The following is a 16,742-nucleotide window of genomic DNA, read 5'->3' as shown; positions in this document are numbered from 1 at the left end:
TAGCATGCATTTTGACACACCACACATAGATGGAGTATAACTTCTCATTCTTCTGGTTGTACATGATGTAGAATCACACTGATCTTGTAATTATATATGTACATAGGGTAATAATGTCCAATTCATTCTACTATTCTTCCTACCCCTCTACCCCCTCCCTTCCCTTAATTCGCTCTGTCTAATCTAAGCTATGTCTACTCTTCCCTAACAACTCCCTACACCCCTTATTGTGAATTAGCATCTGCATAGCAAAGAAAACATTTGGCATTGGTTCTTTGAGATTGTCTTATTTTGCTTAGCATGATATTCTCTGGCTCCATCCATTTACCAGCAAATGCCATAATTTCATTCTTATTTATTGCTGAGTAATATTCCATTGTGTATATATATACCACAATTTCTTTATCCATTCATCTGTTGAAGGCACTTAGGTTGGTTCCATAATTTAGCTATTATGAATTGAGCTGCTATAAACATGAATGTGGCTGTGTCACTGAGTATGCGGATTTTAAGTCCTTTGGGTATAAACTAAGGGGCTGATAACTGGGTCAGTGGTAGTTCCATTCCAAATTTTCTGAGGAATTTCCACACTGCTTTCCATAGTGTATGGAATCAAACTAAAAAGCTTCTTCACAGCAAAGGAAACAATCAGTAACATAAAGAGAAAGCCTACAGAATGGGAGAAAATCTTTACCTTGTGCACCTCAGATAGAGTAGTAACCTCCAGGATGTATAAAGAACTCAAAAAACTTAACACCAATAAAACAAATAATTCAATCCATACATGGGCAAAGGAACTGAACAGAACTTCCCAGAAGAAGAAATACAATCCTTCAACAAATATATAAAAAAATGTTCAACATCTCTAGCAAATAGAGAAATGCAAATTAAAACTACACTGAGATTCCATCTCACTCTAGTCAGAGTAGCAAATTATCAAGAATACAAGCAATAGTAAATATTGGTGAGAATATGGGGGGCACACTCATACATTGGTGGTGGGAGTGCAAATTGGTGCGACCGATTTGGAATCTAACTTTTAAAAAATTCCTATCTGGCTTCCTTTCTTCCCCTCTAAAAATGGATTTTCTTCCCTGCACAGGCTGTATTCTTTTCTAGAGCACCTGGCAATCTTAATGACCAGGCCCTTCATTATCCCTTAGTGGTCAGCAGGAGTGCCCGTCTCCACTTGGTCACTCAGCTGTGTGTGTGGGTGACCCCTGACCCGTTTGCTTACCTTACAGTGGCAGGGTTAGAGTCTGGCTAGAGACTCTATAGGAGTTATAGAACCAGGGAGAATATAGGACTTTTCTCTCTCTGGGTTAAGGAAGAACTCATAAAAAACAATAAAGGAGGAATAGTCGCCTTTTGTACCAATTATTTCATTTCTCAGTTATCCAGCATCTTAATAAATCCCCCTCAAAAAGGTACTACAAAACTGATTGAGATCCATTTAGTCAAGCTGCTGTTATATGTCTCCTCTTTTAAAGATAGAGCTAGCTCCTGCTTAGCTCATCAGGGAACTCTGGATTTATGGGATACAGCAGGCAAATTGGTAAGGCATTTGTGGAACAAGGTGGCTCCTAGTTCATATGAAGTCACCCTGCACAGTATCATTGACAAGACACCACCCTATCTGCTCACAGGTCTGGTCCTGCCCTGTGGTCAGTGGCCCAGACAAGAGTTTATATATGTAGATACCTGACAATACAATGGGGAACCCACCAGAGACATCCATTCTGGGCCAGGAATTGCACTTCTGGATGGACCACTTGCCCATCTGGCTGTTTTCCCTTTTCCTTGAGTGACGAATTCTGGGCATCAGATTGGTTGCTCTATGCACTTAATGAAGGCCTACCTTCCCTCTGTGTCACACTCTTCTCCCCACTGAAGTAGGAAAGAAGTCAAAGGATGCATCCCCAACAGAGATAAACATCAGACTTGTGCTTCCTCCATTAGTAGTTTCAGCTAACTGAAGAACCCCATTATGAATGGGGAGGAGGGATGATTCGCCAAGTCATCCTTTAAAGAGAAGTTGAAGCCATCCAAAGTCTACCTTCTTTAAGGTGGAATAATCAGGATCACATATTGTTTTGGCATCTACATCCAATAATTGGAAGATTGTGTGTGTGCTTTATGTATAAACTTAAAAATGTTGCTTTACCCTTCTTATAAATGGGTGTGCTGTTCTGCCTGTTATAGGTAATGGTGGCCAGCATGCCATTAAAAAGTAAAATCGTTTTTTTTTTTTTTAAATGCCAAACAATCAAATGCACTCAGTTTAAATTCTGCCCTCCACTCTGGATTTTAAAGCACTTCATTTGCATCTCAAGGACAATTCCTTAAGGAGGAGGTCAATGTCAATTTAGGAATGGAGGGAGAGTCAAGGTTATTCTTGCTCAGGGATCTTGTGTTGAAAGAGTGAGTTAGTGTTCCTAGGGGCATAGAAACTGATGCTGTGCTTTGGTTGATGATATGCAAGTGGGATTTATTAGTTTTGTAAAGGAGGTAGGAGGTCATCATGATACTTGATAAATTAGGAGAGGGGCCAGGGTCAAAAGGAAGGAGACTGCATGCCAGACGTCCCTGCCTAAGAGTTGAATTACCCTGGAGCAAATAATCTCAAAATTATGAGTGACCTTTTCAACTTTGTGCCCAGCCTTCATGCCTGGGAGAGCAAATTAAGGGAGGAAATGTGGCTCTGTAGGGGTTGGGGGGCCAGTGAGTGTGGGGGCAATTCCTTGTGGGGTTCTCCAAGGCAGAGCTGGAGGGTGCAAAGAATGTTGAGCCTTCCCCAGGAGTCCTACAATGAATGACCCCATATCCCTCCACATCAGCCCCAGACTCATAGCAGCTTCTTGGGACTTCTAAGGGGAAGACAAGACAGGGATATTTCATGCAGAGTTATGTTCACACCAGCTGCAAACCCTCATCTCAATGATGTAGTTGTTTTTTTTTTGTTTCCTGAAGTTAGGGTCGTCCACTGCACTCGAGAGCTCTGGAGCCATCTTTCAGAGGAGGAAAAGGGAGGCCAGTTCACCCCATGGTGTTCACCTTCCAGATCTGTCTGTGCCTACCAGTGGTTCTAAAGGCCACAAGGAGCAACACGGACAGGTGTTACATACGGGAATGTCTATAGAACAACAGTGTCCTCCCAATATCCCTTTTGACCTTATTTATGACAAAACCATCTTCACAATAGCACTATATTTTGTGTGTGACAATTGCTGTTTTTCTTTCCTTCTCCTGAACATTCCCATTAGTTTTGTTCTAGTGTGTATTTTCAGTTTCTCTCTCTGAATTTTGACTGCAGAGGTATCTACGAAGTTCCACAGGAACCCTTACCCCCTGGAAAGGCACTTGGTCATCTTCTAAAATGTTTTTTGAAAGCCTTTTAATAGCATCACACAGGGCACTGCTCATCCTTGTGAGTTGCGGTGATACATAGCTCCAAAGTTTCATATTGAGGATGGTCAACCTAAGCTGTAACGTTTTTGATATTGCTAAATGGCTCTTTTCTCTCTCTTCATCTAACTCTCCCAGGTTTCTAGTGCAAGGCTGTTTGCCTACTCAGAGTCTGTGTTTTCAACTTTTTAAAAAGTTCTCTCAATGTTTCCAGGCAATTAACAAAGTCTGTTTAGAGTTGAATTGTTATGTGCAGACATTCTATTTTAATTCATTGTAATTAGAGGAATGAGCATTAAACTTCTTTTAAGAACTCTTAGAAACCAATCTTCTGATTGCAGAGGATTGAAATCTTTACTTGTTTCATGAATAAAAGATTCAACTGGATATTAAAAATGGCAACCAATAATATTCACCCAGCTAGCAGAATGTATGATGTCCACTCCTATGACTTCAAAATCATGATGTAGATACATAGCTATGTTATATTGTTCCACCCTCAGATTATCTTCCTAAAATACAATGTTAAAAATAATAATTTGTAGCTATTACTCTCAGTTATGCTGTGTTTTTTAAAATGATCATGTTTGTTCAGACCAGTTAGCAACTAATAATGGTCTATATTCCCTGTTTAAATAATATCCATCCATTTTTGAGTTTAAGAAATAGTATCACCCCCTTATTGTTTGCAATTAGCAGCAAAATGGAACTGTCAAAATTCGTATTTCTGTATGAAGGCATTTTTTTTCTTTCAATAAAGCTTATTGAAATATTTCACAGAATATTTTTCAGCCTCCAAAGTATAATTAGTTGTTTCTGGAGGTTAATAGGCCAGAAAATAGAGGAGAAGGTCAGAGTCTAACATTGAGTTCTGCAGGTGATGCAGGCTGGCGAGGGTGGTCAGGTTAACTGAGCCTAGTCCATGATGCATGGGGTCAGGGGAGGTTGTAACACCATGGACAAGCATGTGGGCCTCTGGAATTCAGGACAGCAAGTCTAATGGCTAGACTCACCTGTGAATGTGGATGCCAGTATCTGCTCCCATGGTTTTCATTGGTTGATATCTTAGTAAATTTGGCCTGCTATAACAAATACCATAGACTGAGTGGCTTAAACAACAGAAATTTATTTCTCTTAGTTATGGAGACTAGAAGTCCAAGAGCAGGGTGCCAGTATCATCAGGTTCCGGTGGGGGCCCTCTACCTAATTTGCAGACAGCTGTCTTCTTGCTATATTCACATGTGACAGAGAGAAAGATGATCACTCCCTCTCTCTTTCATGAAGACACTAATCCTATGTTGAAGGCTCCACACTCAAATGAATTACCTCTCAATCTCCGAGCACCATCACACAGGGGATTAGGACTCAACTGTGAATACAGGGAGGTACAGACATTCAGTCCATCACATTCATGAACTGAAGCTGAGTGTTAAAGGTCTTCTGTCCCAATGGGGGCTGGCCTGGATGTAGCCTGTCCTCAACCTGAACCCTTTCTCTTGTGCTTGTCTTAAGCTTCATATTCATAATAACACAATTGTTTTCATGTTTTTAGGGCATTACAGTTAACAGTGCTTTCATCCAATGTATCTCATTTGTGCTTCTCTGTTGCCTTATAAGTAGGTAGGATGATTATTGCCGTTTTTGCAGGTATAGAAAGTGAGACTCGGTAGTTTAATGGATCCAATGCAAAGCCTGACATTGGACTAAGTAATGTATTCAAAGTAAAATGCTTAATGAATGCTGACCTAGGTCTTGATCCCAGGGCCTTCTGACTTCAGGCTCTTCCATGAAAATGAGCTTTATCAGAGGACCATGGAGTTAGCTCCTTTACTCTAGGCCTTGCCTCATAATGACTCTGGGAGGGTCTCCTCTGTTGCACCCAGGTGTTTTAGGGGGCATTCTGTGTCTCGAGCAATTCAAAGCTAAAATTTGCCATAAAGATTTCATCCAACTCTTCATTTGAATGTAAAAGGAAATCCAGGGCTCAGACATGCATAAATTACATGGAGTTCAAGGGGGAGCCTGGATAAGAACCAGGTCTGTGGCTCTAGTGCTCTCTGAGCCTCTCCCTCCGAGAGATGTGTCAGCAGTCATTCCACTGATGTCCTCCTATCAGCCATTGTGGAAGCTTCCAGAGGGAATGTTGTGTGAAGCTAGCCCCTCCCTCCACACTATAGGTGGAAGAAGGTAGGATGCCTATAGGTGCCCCTCAACTAGTTGCCTGTGCCAGACACAGAGTGAATCATCATCTCACTTCTGGTACACGTTGATCAGGATCTTTAAGGTTTTAGACTTTGAACCTGTTTTCTGTGGGAGGAAAAGGGAAATCAACATATGTTTCTGATGGGCTTCAATAAACAACCCTAGGTCTTATTCTACCTCTTTCCTACTAAAATTATTACCTGTAGCCAGTCCTCCAGCATGAGAAGCAGCTCCTAAAGTGAGCCCCCTTGGGACTGTGGTCTAGGCAAGTATTCTGTGGCACCTGCCATCCCTACTGAGAAGCATAATTCCCAGCAACCCAGCTCACCCACATAAAGCTGTTGAAGCAAGAACAGATGCTTTATGAAGCCCTTGTAATAATGAGGGGGAATAGAAACCTGGGGTTGGGGAAGTTTTTTCCTCCCCTTAAGGGATTCTGAGTGTTTTGGTTCAACTTCAGTGTTCCAGGGGAGGGGAAAGAGGAGGATTTTGGTGAAAACTGAAGAGAAGTCCTGCCAAACAGAAATTCCATATCAGATGGATATTTTCCCCCTTTCAAGAGTGTGAGAGTGGCCAAGAAGCCAGAAAGTGTGGGGGAGTCAGGAGATAGATCAGAATGCTCTGGATGGAGCAGCACCATTAGGCCTAGAAGTAAGGTTGCTGGTAAGACGCACAGCAATGTTGGTTTGGATCCAGGTCTTTGGAGCCTATAGTCCTGCTCAAGCTGCTGGCACAACTACCTGGGGCACAGATCTGAAATCCTCAGACCTAAGAGATAGTTTATTAACATAAGGTAAGCCTTAGCTGGGTGTGATGGCACACATCTTTAATCCTAGCAGCTCCGGAGCCTGAGACAGGAGGATTGCAAGTTCAAGGCTAGACTCAGCAACTTAGCAGGGCCCTAAGCAACTTAGCGAAAACTTGTCTCAAAATGAAAAAATAAATAAATAAAAAGGCCTGGGTATGTGGCTCATTTGAAAAGCACCATTGGGCTCTTTACCCAAGTACTAAAAAAAAAAAAAAAAAAAGGATAAGTGCTCAAATCAAGAAGCCTTCACAAAAACCAAACTCCCAAGGGCCAGAGCCTCCTTCCAGGTGTTCATTCATTCATTCTGTCAGTAAAGACTGAGTACTGAGGATATCTCTGCCTTTCTGAGGCTTATATTCTAGCGGTGGTGGTGGGAGGGGAAAAGCAAATAAGTACAATGCATTAACTTTGCATCACCGTAATGATATACCCAAGACTAGCTATCTTATGAAGAGGTTTATTTAGGTTAGCCGTGGAAGTTTGGGAGCATGGTGCCCACATTGGCTCAGTTCTTGAGAGCCTCATGACCTGTTGGGACAAGTGATTGCATTGCCTGGAAATAGAGAGAACCTGGCAGGGCCAAACCAAACTCAGACTTTCTAAACAACCTCCTCAGGGGAACTATCAAGATGTTCTGTGAGAACCGCCTTCCAGGGAACTTCAGTCAGGGGCCTCCCAAAGGTTCTACCATTTTGTAATAGCGCCACCCTTGGGACCAAGACTTCAATCACAGTGGACTGTCTGTTGACAATCAAACCATAGCATCTAGTACATCAGGTGGTGGCTGTGTAAGAACAAATGGGCAGAGTTCTCAAGGGATTGATCACCCCAGTGTCCTAAAGGGGAAGTTCTAAGAATATCTGTTACCTTTGCAGAGATGACCTGGGCTATCTCTTCCCAGATACTCGAACGTGGACACACTTCCAACTCACCTCCCTTCCATTCCTGTCTTCCTTAATAGGGAATATGGGGGCTTAGGAAAGAGTTAGCCAATGTGTTTATTCTAATACCACCTTTGTCTGCATGAAAATATTAACTATTTCAAATTTCTTGTAAATATATTGCATCATTTTAGTCTCATACTCAAGGAGTTTAAAAAAGTGTGCATATTGAGATACAGAACTGAAAATAAAAGACCAAGGTTAATATTACAATTTATCAGCTATTGTGGCAGGAATTGTTCAGTCAGAACAACAGCCTGACACAGTGGCAGGGCCATTGTGAGAACTGGCTAAAGGTCCACCCTGTGTATGACACATGTATTTTGCAATCTGTTTTTGTGGGGAGTGGCAAGATCGTGGAAGTAATTATTAAATACCTCAGACCCACTACTGTGAAAGCCAGCACCATATTATATGCAGAAGTATACATGACATATCTGTTCTTTTAAAAGATCAAGTTCCTTTACTTGGACTCATGAGAACAGGAGCTCAGAGAGTTTTGAATGTTGATTTGGTCACGTACTGCCAAAGAGCAGGGGTAACCATAATACCTACCAGGTTCTTCCTAGATCAAGTACTGCCTTGGATACTCTGCACTGGCTTTTGCATTTTTTTTCATAAATTATCTATTTCATAAAACAAGCTGTAATATAAACATTATTCCTTAGGGATGAGGAGGAAATTGCACATGAAACACAGTCAAAGTAACGTGCCCAAGGTCTCACAGATATGCAGTGTTGAAATTAAGGTTCAAGTCTAGTTCTGCCTCTTCTAAAAGTTATCCTCTCAACCACTATCCTACGTTCACTCTAGGATTATTTAGAATTCCTAGGGTTTCTTAGAAAACTAGAAATTCTTAGGATTGATTACAGATTCATAGGGTATCTGCCCTGAACTCTTTTAATTTTTTTTAAATTTTATTTTATTGCTTCTTATTAATTACAATGACAGTAGAACTCTTTTTACTTCTGTTGGGAGTTGCTGCCTTTCTGTTTGTCTCCCTTTTAGAGTCTAATACTAATTTTAACATTATCATTATAGTAATTACAAATGGTAGCATGACTTACTGAGTCTCACAAGGCCATATATATTTATTTATTCATTGTATTGGGGATTGAACCCAAGGTGCTTAACCTCTGAACCAGCCCTTTAAAAAAAATATTCTAGGGGGCTAGGAAGATAGCTCTGTTGTTAGAGTACTTGGCCTCACATGCACAAGGCCCTTGGTTCAATCTCCAGAAACACACACACACAAAAAAAAAAAATCTGTTTAGAGACAGGGTCTCTCTAAGTTGTTTTAGGGCCTCACAAAGTTGCTGAGGCTCACTTTGAACTTGTGATCCTCCTGCCTCAGCCTCCCATGCCACAAGGCTACATAATTTTATCCCATCTTTATTCTTTAAAACGTTTTTAAAAGGAATTATATTAGATTGGATTTCTTAATTGGGTAACTTTTTTTTTATTAACCCCAAAGAGCCTGAAATTGCTTCTGTGCCCCAATCAAACCATAGCATCTTGTGTATCAGATAGACTATGTGTCTTTAGATCAGAATTACTTCTAAGACTGTTTCCCCAACTTTCGCTTTTATTGTGTTCTTTAGTTTTGTGAAATCACTGGACAAAATTGATTCTTCAGTGGCAACTCGATTAAATCTGTCAGGCTTGTGGAAATCAACTCTCACATCCATCATTGGTGTTAATTATACAGTTTATCCACTGTAGTTTTTTCATAAACTGGTAGCCTACAGTTAGGGTGAGCTTAGACCAGGGCCCTGAGGCATATTGAAGAGGACCAAGATGACCCAAAGCCAGCAGTGGGGAGGTGTCCTGTTTCCTCCAAGTCTGGGATTCCAGCTGCTTCCTTCCATCAGGCAGGAGACTGTAGTGTTCTTGCCAAGTTCAGGGCACCCCCTCGTGGTGCAACTGACACATGATCGATGTGGGAAAACAGGGAGAGCAGGCCGAAAACAACAAAGAGCCTCTCCATTTAGATAGCTCTTCCAATTCTCCCATTTTGAAAGCCCCCAAGTGAATAAAATCTCACCTCCTTTTGTCTTAAACTCTTTTGTAGCTATTTATATCATATTCGATACTATTTTTTTAGAGGTAGAAAATCAGAAAATCAAGCACAAATAATTCGAGCACAAATCCTAGGGTATTTTTTAAAAATATTTTTTTTTGTATTTTTTTTTTCAATTCCCAGAGTAACACAGGCAATCTAGAAAGAATAAATCCCTTGACCCTCTATTAGTATCTTGGTGTATCCTTCTGCTATTTTTTCCCCTAGGCATAAAGCCTGAAAGAAAACCAAAAGCACATGTTATTTTTTTCTGACATGGTTTTCTCCACTTAATTATATATGTGAGCTTCCTTCAGTGTTGCAGGGTCAGCTGCTTCATCATTGCTAGTGGTTGCTGGTTCTGTTGGTTCTGGGGTGTGTACACATCACTCTACACAAACACAACACCGAGCATGGCTCTTTGTGGATTATTGTGGATTATTTCCTTAGGGTCAGTTGCTACAAATAGAATGGCTGAATCAAAAGAACAAGCATAAGTTTGGATATTATTGATTCATTTTTAAAAGTATTTTTGATTAAAAAAAAAAGTTTTTAAAGACTTCAAATTCCTATCATTTGCATTCCTAGTGTGTGCCAGGAATTGGTTGTGTAGTGTTCTGCATGCCTCAATCTGCCCAATCACCTGTTATTTTCTATTGTTATTCCTGTATTCCAGGTGAGGAGAGTCAAGTTCGGGGAAATTAAATAGCTATCATGTGACTTTGAAAGCAGAGAGAAAGTGGGCTTTCCAAAGCTGGATAAAAATAACATTTTATATTCCTTGAATCTTGAACCAAGTGGAAACTAGTACTGAAAATTTTCCACTGGTAAATTAGAAAACAAGTGTGTTGGACTATAAAAGAAGAGAAGAAAGAACGAAAGTATTTTTCCATATTCTGGGTTTAGAAACGTGAAAAAAAAATCTAAGCAAAATGTCTGGCAATTAGGTTTCAGGTTAGAAGATGATGGGGAGTCCAAGACACTGATCACTGTATCATTACAAGTCTAGAGGACTTCTAATAAGGAGATATTTGCTCTGATTCTTATCATTTTGTCATAAATGGATTTTATTTAATCATAGTCTAACTGGTTAAGTGACTCCCAAAGAGTCAAAAGTTGACTTTCTCTAAATCTGCCAGAAGTCTTCAATTTCTGAACAAAACCAAAACTTAACCTTTAAGACTTAACCTTTTAAAATTTTAGCAGTCTCTAAAATTCTTTACAGTTTACCTCTTGTTGATGCTCATTGGAGACCTACATGTCATTTTCACCACTTTTACCAGTACTTTTTTAAATGATGAGACAAACTCAGAAATAGGCATAGCAAAGAAGAAAAATAAATATGACTCATCACTCAAGCCCTAATAAACATTGTATAGGTGTTGTTCATTCTTGGTTCTCTCTGCTACATATGCATATTGAGCATTTACCCAATATTTCCCATTCCTGATCAACTCATCTGAGGCTCTTGGGCACTGTCTTTATCTCAGGAAAGAAACTTTGAGGGCTGGGGATGTAGCTCAAGGGTATAGTGCTTGCCTAGCAGGCACGAGACCCTGGGCCTAATCCCCAGAAGCAAGGTAAGGAGGAAGGAAACTTGGGGTCTCTTTTCTTTCCTGTCACACTCAGCCTTTCAAAGAGATCTCAGGAAGAATTCGGAAACACCTATAGTTTCTTTTACCATTTTCCTCTATGATAGCCTTTGAACTTATTAGACCTCTTAGAAAGAATAAACATCCTCTGTTTAATTTTTAGGGTTTTGTTGTTGTTGTTGTTTTGGTTTTGGTTTCAGTTGTTCTGTTTTGTTTTTGCAGCACTTACTATTTCCTTGAGATGGGTATTTTGTGCTTTTCTGGTTAACATTTCCTTAATCCTTAATATAGCCTCTTTATATTCACTGAACTATTTGGTTATCATTATAATTGATAACAAGTAGTTTATCAGAGATAACTTCTTTTCCATCACACTTAACAGTTGTAGGAACAATTTATTTTCTAGTCAAAGTCACACATCAGACTTCTAAGTTCTACACACTTGATTGAGTTTGTGTTAGAGAAACCTGTTAAAAATCCAGTTTTCTTTCTCTGCTGTCTGACTATTGAGCTTGACACCTTTTCCATACAAGGGTAACCTACTGGGAAGCAAACATATTTTTATAAGCTTCCTTTTGTCATCTTGAGAAAACTTGTCTGTGGTTATGGAAAATAAATGTTCTTTGGCCTCACATTCTGCAGCTTGGGATCCATTCCATCTTCTGGGAAGAGCTTCCCTTTCCAACACGCCTTGGATCCTTCCCTTCTCTGCTCCTGGGAGGTTCTGCTGGCCGTCTTGACCTCACTCACTGTTATGGTTTGGATGTGAGGTGTCCCCCCAAAAGCTCACATTTGAGACAATGTAAGAAAATTTAGAGGAAGAATGGATTATGAGAGCCTTAATCCAAACAGTGGATTAATCTGCTGATGGGATATGAGTGGAAACTGAAGGCAGGTAGGGTGTGGATGGAGAAGGTGGGTCACTGAGGGGTGAGCCTTTGGTGTATATATTTTGTATCTGGCGAGTGGAGTCTCTCTCTACTCCCTAAATATCATGTGAGCCACTTCCCTCTACCGCACTCTTCCGCCATGATGTTCTGCCTTAGCCCCTAGGAATGGAGCCTGCTGTCTATGGATTGAAAACTCTGAAACTGTAAGCTCCCAAATAAACTTTTCCTCCTCTAAAATTGTTCTGGTCAGGTCTTTTAGTCACAGCAGTGAAAAAGCTGACTAAAATCATCAGCAAAGGTAAGAGACACAACCAGTAGAATGGGTTTATGACAAAGTTTGGAGCCTTTGTTTCTCTGGCTCCTGGTTTCTAGACTTTCAGGTAATAGTTACCTAAAGCAATTGCTTTATCCACTTTCCTTTTCCAAAGTATTCTCCCTTTCTCTCAATATTCCATTATATTTTTTCTAAGTTCCTCTGATGAGAGTCCTCTTGCAGAGAGAGGTGGGGGTCTCCTTCAACCCTTCCCATTTCCGGCCATCTCCGTGTCCCCTGCCCAGCACACACCATCTCCTTGTAATGGAATCTGTGATTTCCTGTGCCCTTTCTCTTCTTGTCTACGCACAAAATCTCTTCAAATCTATCATCCTGTTTTCATCTTACACTTTTATGTACCATGTACCTAGAGGGCTTTCTTATTTGTGGTCTACTTCAAGATATTTCTTTCATAGTTGGTGAAGACCATAAACTTTGGAGCAGAGAATTGGAAGGCCCTACAGCAACCTTGGCCTTTCTAGGGAGAATATATTCACCAAACTAAGGACTTTTATGAGGTCAGTCTCGATAATAGTTCTTCTAGGGGAGTTGGTTCTCTTTCCTCTTAAATGTTCTATCAAGTTCTTTTATGTTTTTTAAGCTCTAAATGCATTCAGGGTAAAATATTTTAGTACAGTTCTTATTTGGAGACCTGTCTTTTGCCCTTTTTGGCCTTTGAGCACAGCTACCACGATATTTGAATTTTCTTTTTCTTTGAGTGATTTGTGTCTGATATGTATGCATTTAGGTTTTTAAAAAATGTAAAGTTTATCAGCAATAAGTGCACACATATAAAATAGGTGTGTAGATGTATGTATATATTATGTATATAAAATGGCAATATGCATCATGGATATTACGTCATTCAATTATGATGGTATTTTAAGGCTCCTCTGTGTTGGCAGCCTGTATGGATATATCTGAGTGCATGTGTAATAACATGTGGCTAGGACTTGGGGGTGCAAGAAGCAGTCATTCTTGCATGAGGCTTGTGAAAATTTTTCTCTTTTTAAGACACAAAAATATGTTTCTCTATATTTTTTAAATTAAGTCATCCAAAAATTAACCAATAGGATAAAAGAAAAATAAAATATTTAAGAACTAGCACAACAAAAGCCATAAACTGAAGGCAGATTCCAGGACAATATTAGCACTTGTGCTCTGAATTTTTATGCTGATCTGATCCTACACATATTTACCCTGGCTATGGCACATAGTTTGACAATGTGTAGGCAGAGGTCACTGCATTCACAGGCCTACTGTGAGTAAAACAACTCAATGGTCAGTGTCCCAGTGACCAGCGTGATCAGGATGGCAGCCTTAGGCCTCACTAAATTGCATTCTGACTGAGAAAGGCATTTCATTTGGTCTGACTGAGATGGGCAGGCTTTGGTAAGTCCTCTGTAGTCCTCTGTAGTCCTAGGGCAACATAGGGTTAATGTGACTTATTCTCAAATGACACAAGGTGAATTCAGATGTGTCTGTAGCAGGATATTTTGGTGAAAATGCATTGCTACTCAGGGCTTGCTTTTAGCATTTCTTTCTAAAATATGTGGTCTAACTGTCACAATTTTTTATTTCTTTGGCGGGGGAGGTAACTATATTTTTATCAAGAATGAATAGATGGTCCATTTGCTCAAGTTATTCTTTTTCCTCTTCACATTTTCACCCCCTTTCTTTTCTATTTTTTTTTTCTTTCTCTCCTGGTCCACAGGCTTTGCAGTGCATGCTGATCTCTCTTCAGGCAGAACTTGACATTCAAAGGTACTTGATGAAAATTGAGTCATCTCAGCGAGTTAGTACTACACCTTTTCTTTTTCTGCATCCAGTTGCGCCTCCTCCTGTGCCTTTTCACTCTTCCATGTGTGCCATTCTAATCCGTGTCAGTGACTAAACCAGTTTCCTCTGCTGTCCCCCATTGACCCCAAGGCCTGATTCAAATCTCTCCAAGCCCAGTGCTTGGCAGCACTCTGACCCATGTGCTGTTAAATGGTGAGAGTTGATATTGGAATGAACATTCATTGCATGCTTGCTTCAAAATATTTAATATGCTTTCCACAAATTGGTTTGTGAAATCAGTGGCATGGCAACAGCAAGTCAGGGGTCTTTGCACAATCATGTGAAAGGTGGTCTTCTGTAATGAGAGACCCCCATCCTTGCCCACTACGAGGAAGAATATTCATGGAAGGAGAACAGAAGTGTGCATTCTTCGCAATCCCAGAACAGAATGACTCTTCCAGCTCTACCACCTCCAATATTGGGTCCAGATCATTTTACTGACGTACATTTTAATAATGATAATGGTGCAAATAAACACATTTTTCTAGAATGTACAATGTGTTGGGCACTATTCTAAGTACTTTTTAAGTATTAACTTCTCACAGCAACTCTTGCGAGTAGGTATACTGTGATCCCCATTTTACAAATTAGGAAACTAAAGCAGATGACTTGCCTAAGGCCACACAGCTAGTTAGTGACTGGTATCTGACTCTAGGAAGTCTGACCCCAGTAGTCTATTATGAACAGATTATTTACCCAAAAACCTCAGGGCCTTCTATAAACCTAGTTGTCCACCTTCTTTTTGTCCCCAGACATGGACAGTTTTTCCACTGTTCCCTGAGCATGCATGTGTCAGAGCCCTGAGTCTTTTGGGGGAGGCCCAAATACACTGTGCTTAGGAAATGTCTAGCCATCTGGCCTTTGTACAAAGGGAGCTCCTTCCCTCTTGGTCAAGTTTTCAGTGACCACACTGACCTCTTCACCTTCCTTTTTAAAATAATCGGTCTCTTTGATATTTTTTTTTCTTTTTTGGAATGACAAGCTCAAATTAGAAAGTTCCTTCTCAAAACAAAAAAAGCATAAAAGCTAAATGTGGGCTAAACAGACCAACAAGGATTATTGTCAAACCCTATAGCACCCTAATTCTGAGAGGTATTTGTTCTTATCTTTTCCACGAGTTCTTAATTGTATTCACAGTTTCTCTAATCCATACAAAATAGAGGAATCTTTACAGTTTCCTTGCACAAGCACCATGCACTGAGTAGAAATGCAGAAGAGGGAAAGAATGCCCTGGTAAGCCCTCCCTACGACTTTACACCCTGCCTCTAACTGCTTTTCCTACTCTCCGAGTAGAGATTTGATAGGATGAGGTGGAATTTTCCATCATAAATAGTAGAGAGTCTGGGATCCCCTCCCATATTTCTTTTTCCATTTTTTTTTTTTTGTGCTGGTGATTGAACCCAGAGTCCTGCACCAGTTTGTCACATACTCTACCACTGAGCTGCCCCCTCAGTCTCTTCCCTTATTCTTTTTCTTATGATTGAAACAAATAAGTCCTTAGTACTGAGTTTTCTTTCCTCCTTTTTTAACCTGTTGTCAAATAATTGGATGTCAGAGAACTCTCTCAAACTTTCATCTGCATTTATAGACAAGTTGTAATAGTGATTTTCAGAGATGAATAGGATGAAGGCCAAGGTTGGAAACTGAAGGCATTCAGTTCTCCTACTGAGTAAATGAGTCACTCTCGGGTCCTCTGTGGGTGTCAATTCTCTGCGGTGAAATTGGGAGTAACCATTTACCAATCTCAAGAGACCAAAACAGAGGTGCAATGGGCACCTTATGGCAATGGCTGTATCCTTCTAATCGCACGTGGGATCCCATAAGCCATTGGGACGCACCAATATGGCAGGAAACTGAGTGGCCTAGAACCACTTTAATGTGAGTGACACTGGATAAAGGTAGCTAAATGTTTTGTGTCCCTATTTGTTGTCCTGTGCATTTTTATTCAAATTATTCTCATCTCAACTCTATCAAATAGACATTCTGATTACCTTCTTTATTCTTTACAGTGCTGGGGACCAAACTCAGGATTTTACCCCAGAAAAGCAAGAGCTCTACCATTGATCTGCAACCCCAATCTCTCTGAATATTTTATTAAAGTAAGAATTGAGGTTCCGAAAAGTTTTGTATGGATCACGCCACCAGTGCACGGCATTATTGGAAGCTGTGTTCCATACAATAACAGGATAAGAGCAGTTAAGTCCTCTCATTCTTAATCTTGTCTTCTGTCCATGTCTTCAAATCCTGAGACATTTTACCATGACAAGATTAGAAGAAGAAAAGAACTTTTTTGGCCCAGAAAACTACTCAGAACTTTCATAACTTTTACATATATACGAAAATCGTTCCTATGAAATTGGGCATGTGATGTGCATGTGTGTGTGAGCATTTTGAGTTTAAAGGTAAAAGTAAATTCTATTTCTGGGATGTATGGAGAGGGTATGCCCATAGCACTTAAGACTCACAGGACTTGGGAGCCCAGTAGTAGACTCTGGGCCATCTCCACGTGGCCTTCTCCACCGTGGGGTAGTGAGGACGTAGTAACATCTCCCATAATGCTGTTCACGTCCTTGCTGAGGTTGGGGCCTTTCCTAGTGGGTCAAGCCTCACTGGTTTCACAACAGTGCAGTTAAGCCCTATGGTACCACCCAGGGCAGGGAAGCCAAGGCTTCAGGGGTGGGATTGATAAGGGC

The 16,742-nt window shown here is 40.4% G+C and overlaps 1 protein-coding gene across 26 annotated transcripts in view; it reads left to right on the top strand.

Annotated features, from left to right (window-relative positions):
* Positions 1–16,742, top strand: part of Kiaa1217 (KIAA1217 ortholog) — a 761,286-nt gene that overhangs the window by 583,136 nt on the left and 161,408 nt on the right. For 10 of the 26 annotated variants that reach the window (XM_015495236.2, XM_048812686.1, XM_015495237.2 and 7 more), the window contains exon 3: positions 13,925–14,005. The exons of the other annotated variants lie outside the window; for them this stretch is intronic. In XM_015495236.2, the coding sequence (XP_015350722.2) occupies positions 13,925–14,005 (81 nt within the window). The remainder of the gene's footprint in view (positions 1–13,924; positions 14,006–16,742) is intronic. 26 annotated transcript variants of the gene reach the window in all.

Source organism: Marmota marmota, unplaced genomic scaffold (genome assembly GCF_001458135.2).
Source record: "Marmota marmota marmota unplaced genomic scaffold, marMar, whole genome shotgun sequence".
NCBI lineage: Eukaryota > Metazoa > Chordata > Mammalia > Rodentia > Sciuridae > Marmota > Marmota marmota.
This window is presented reverse-complemented; position numbering and strand designations above follow the sequence as displayed.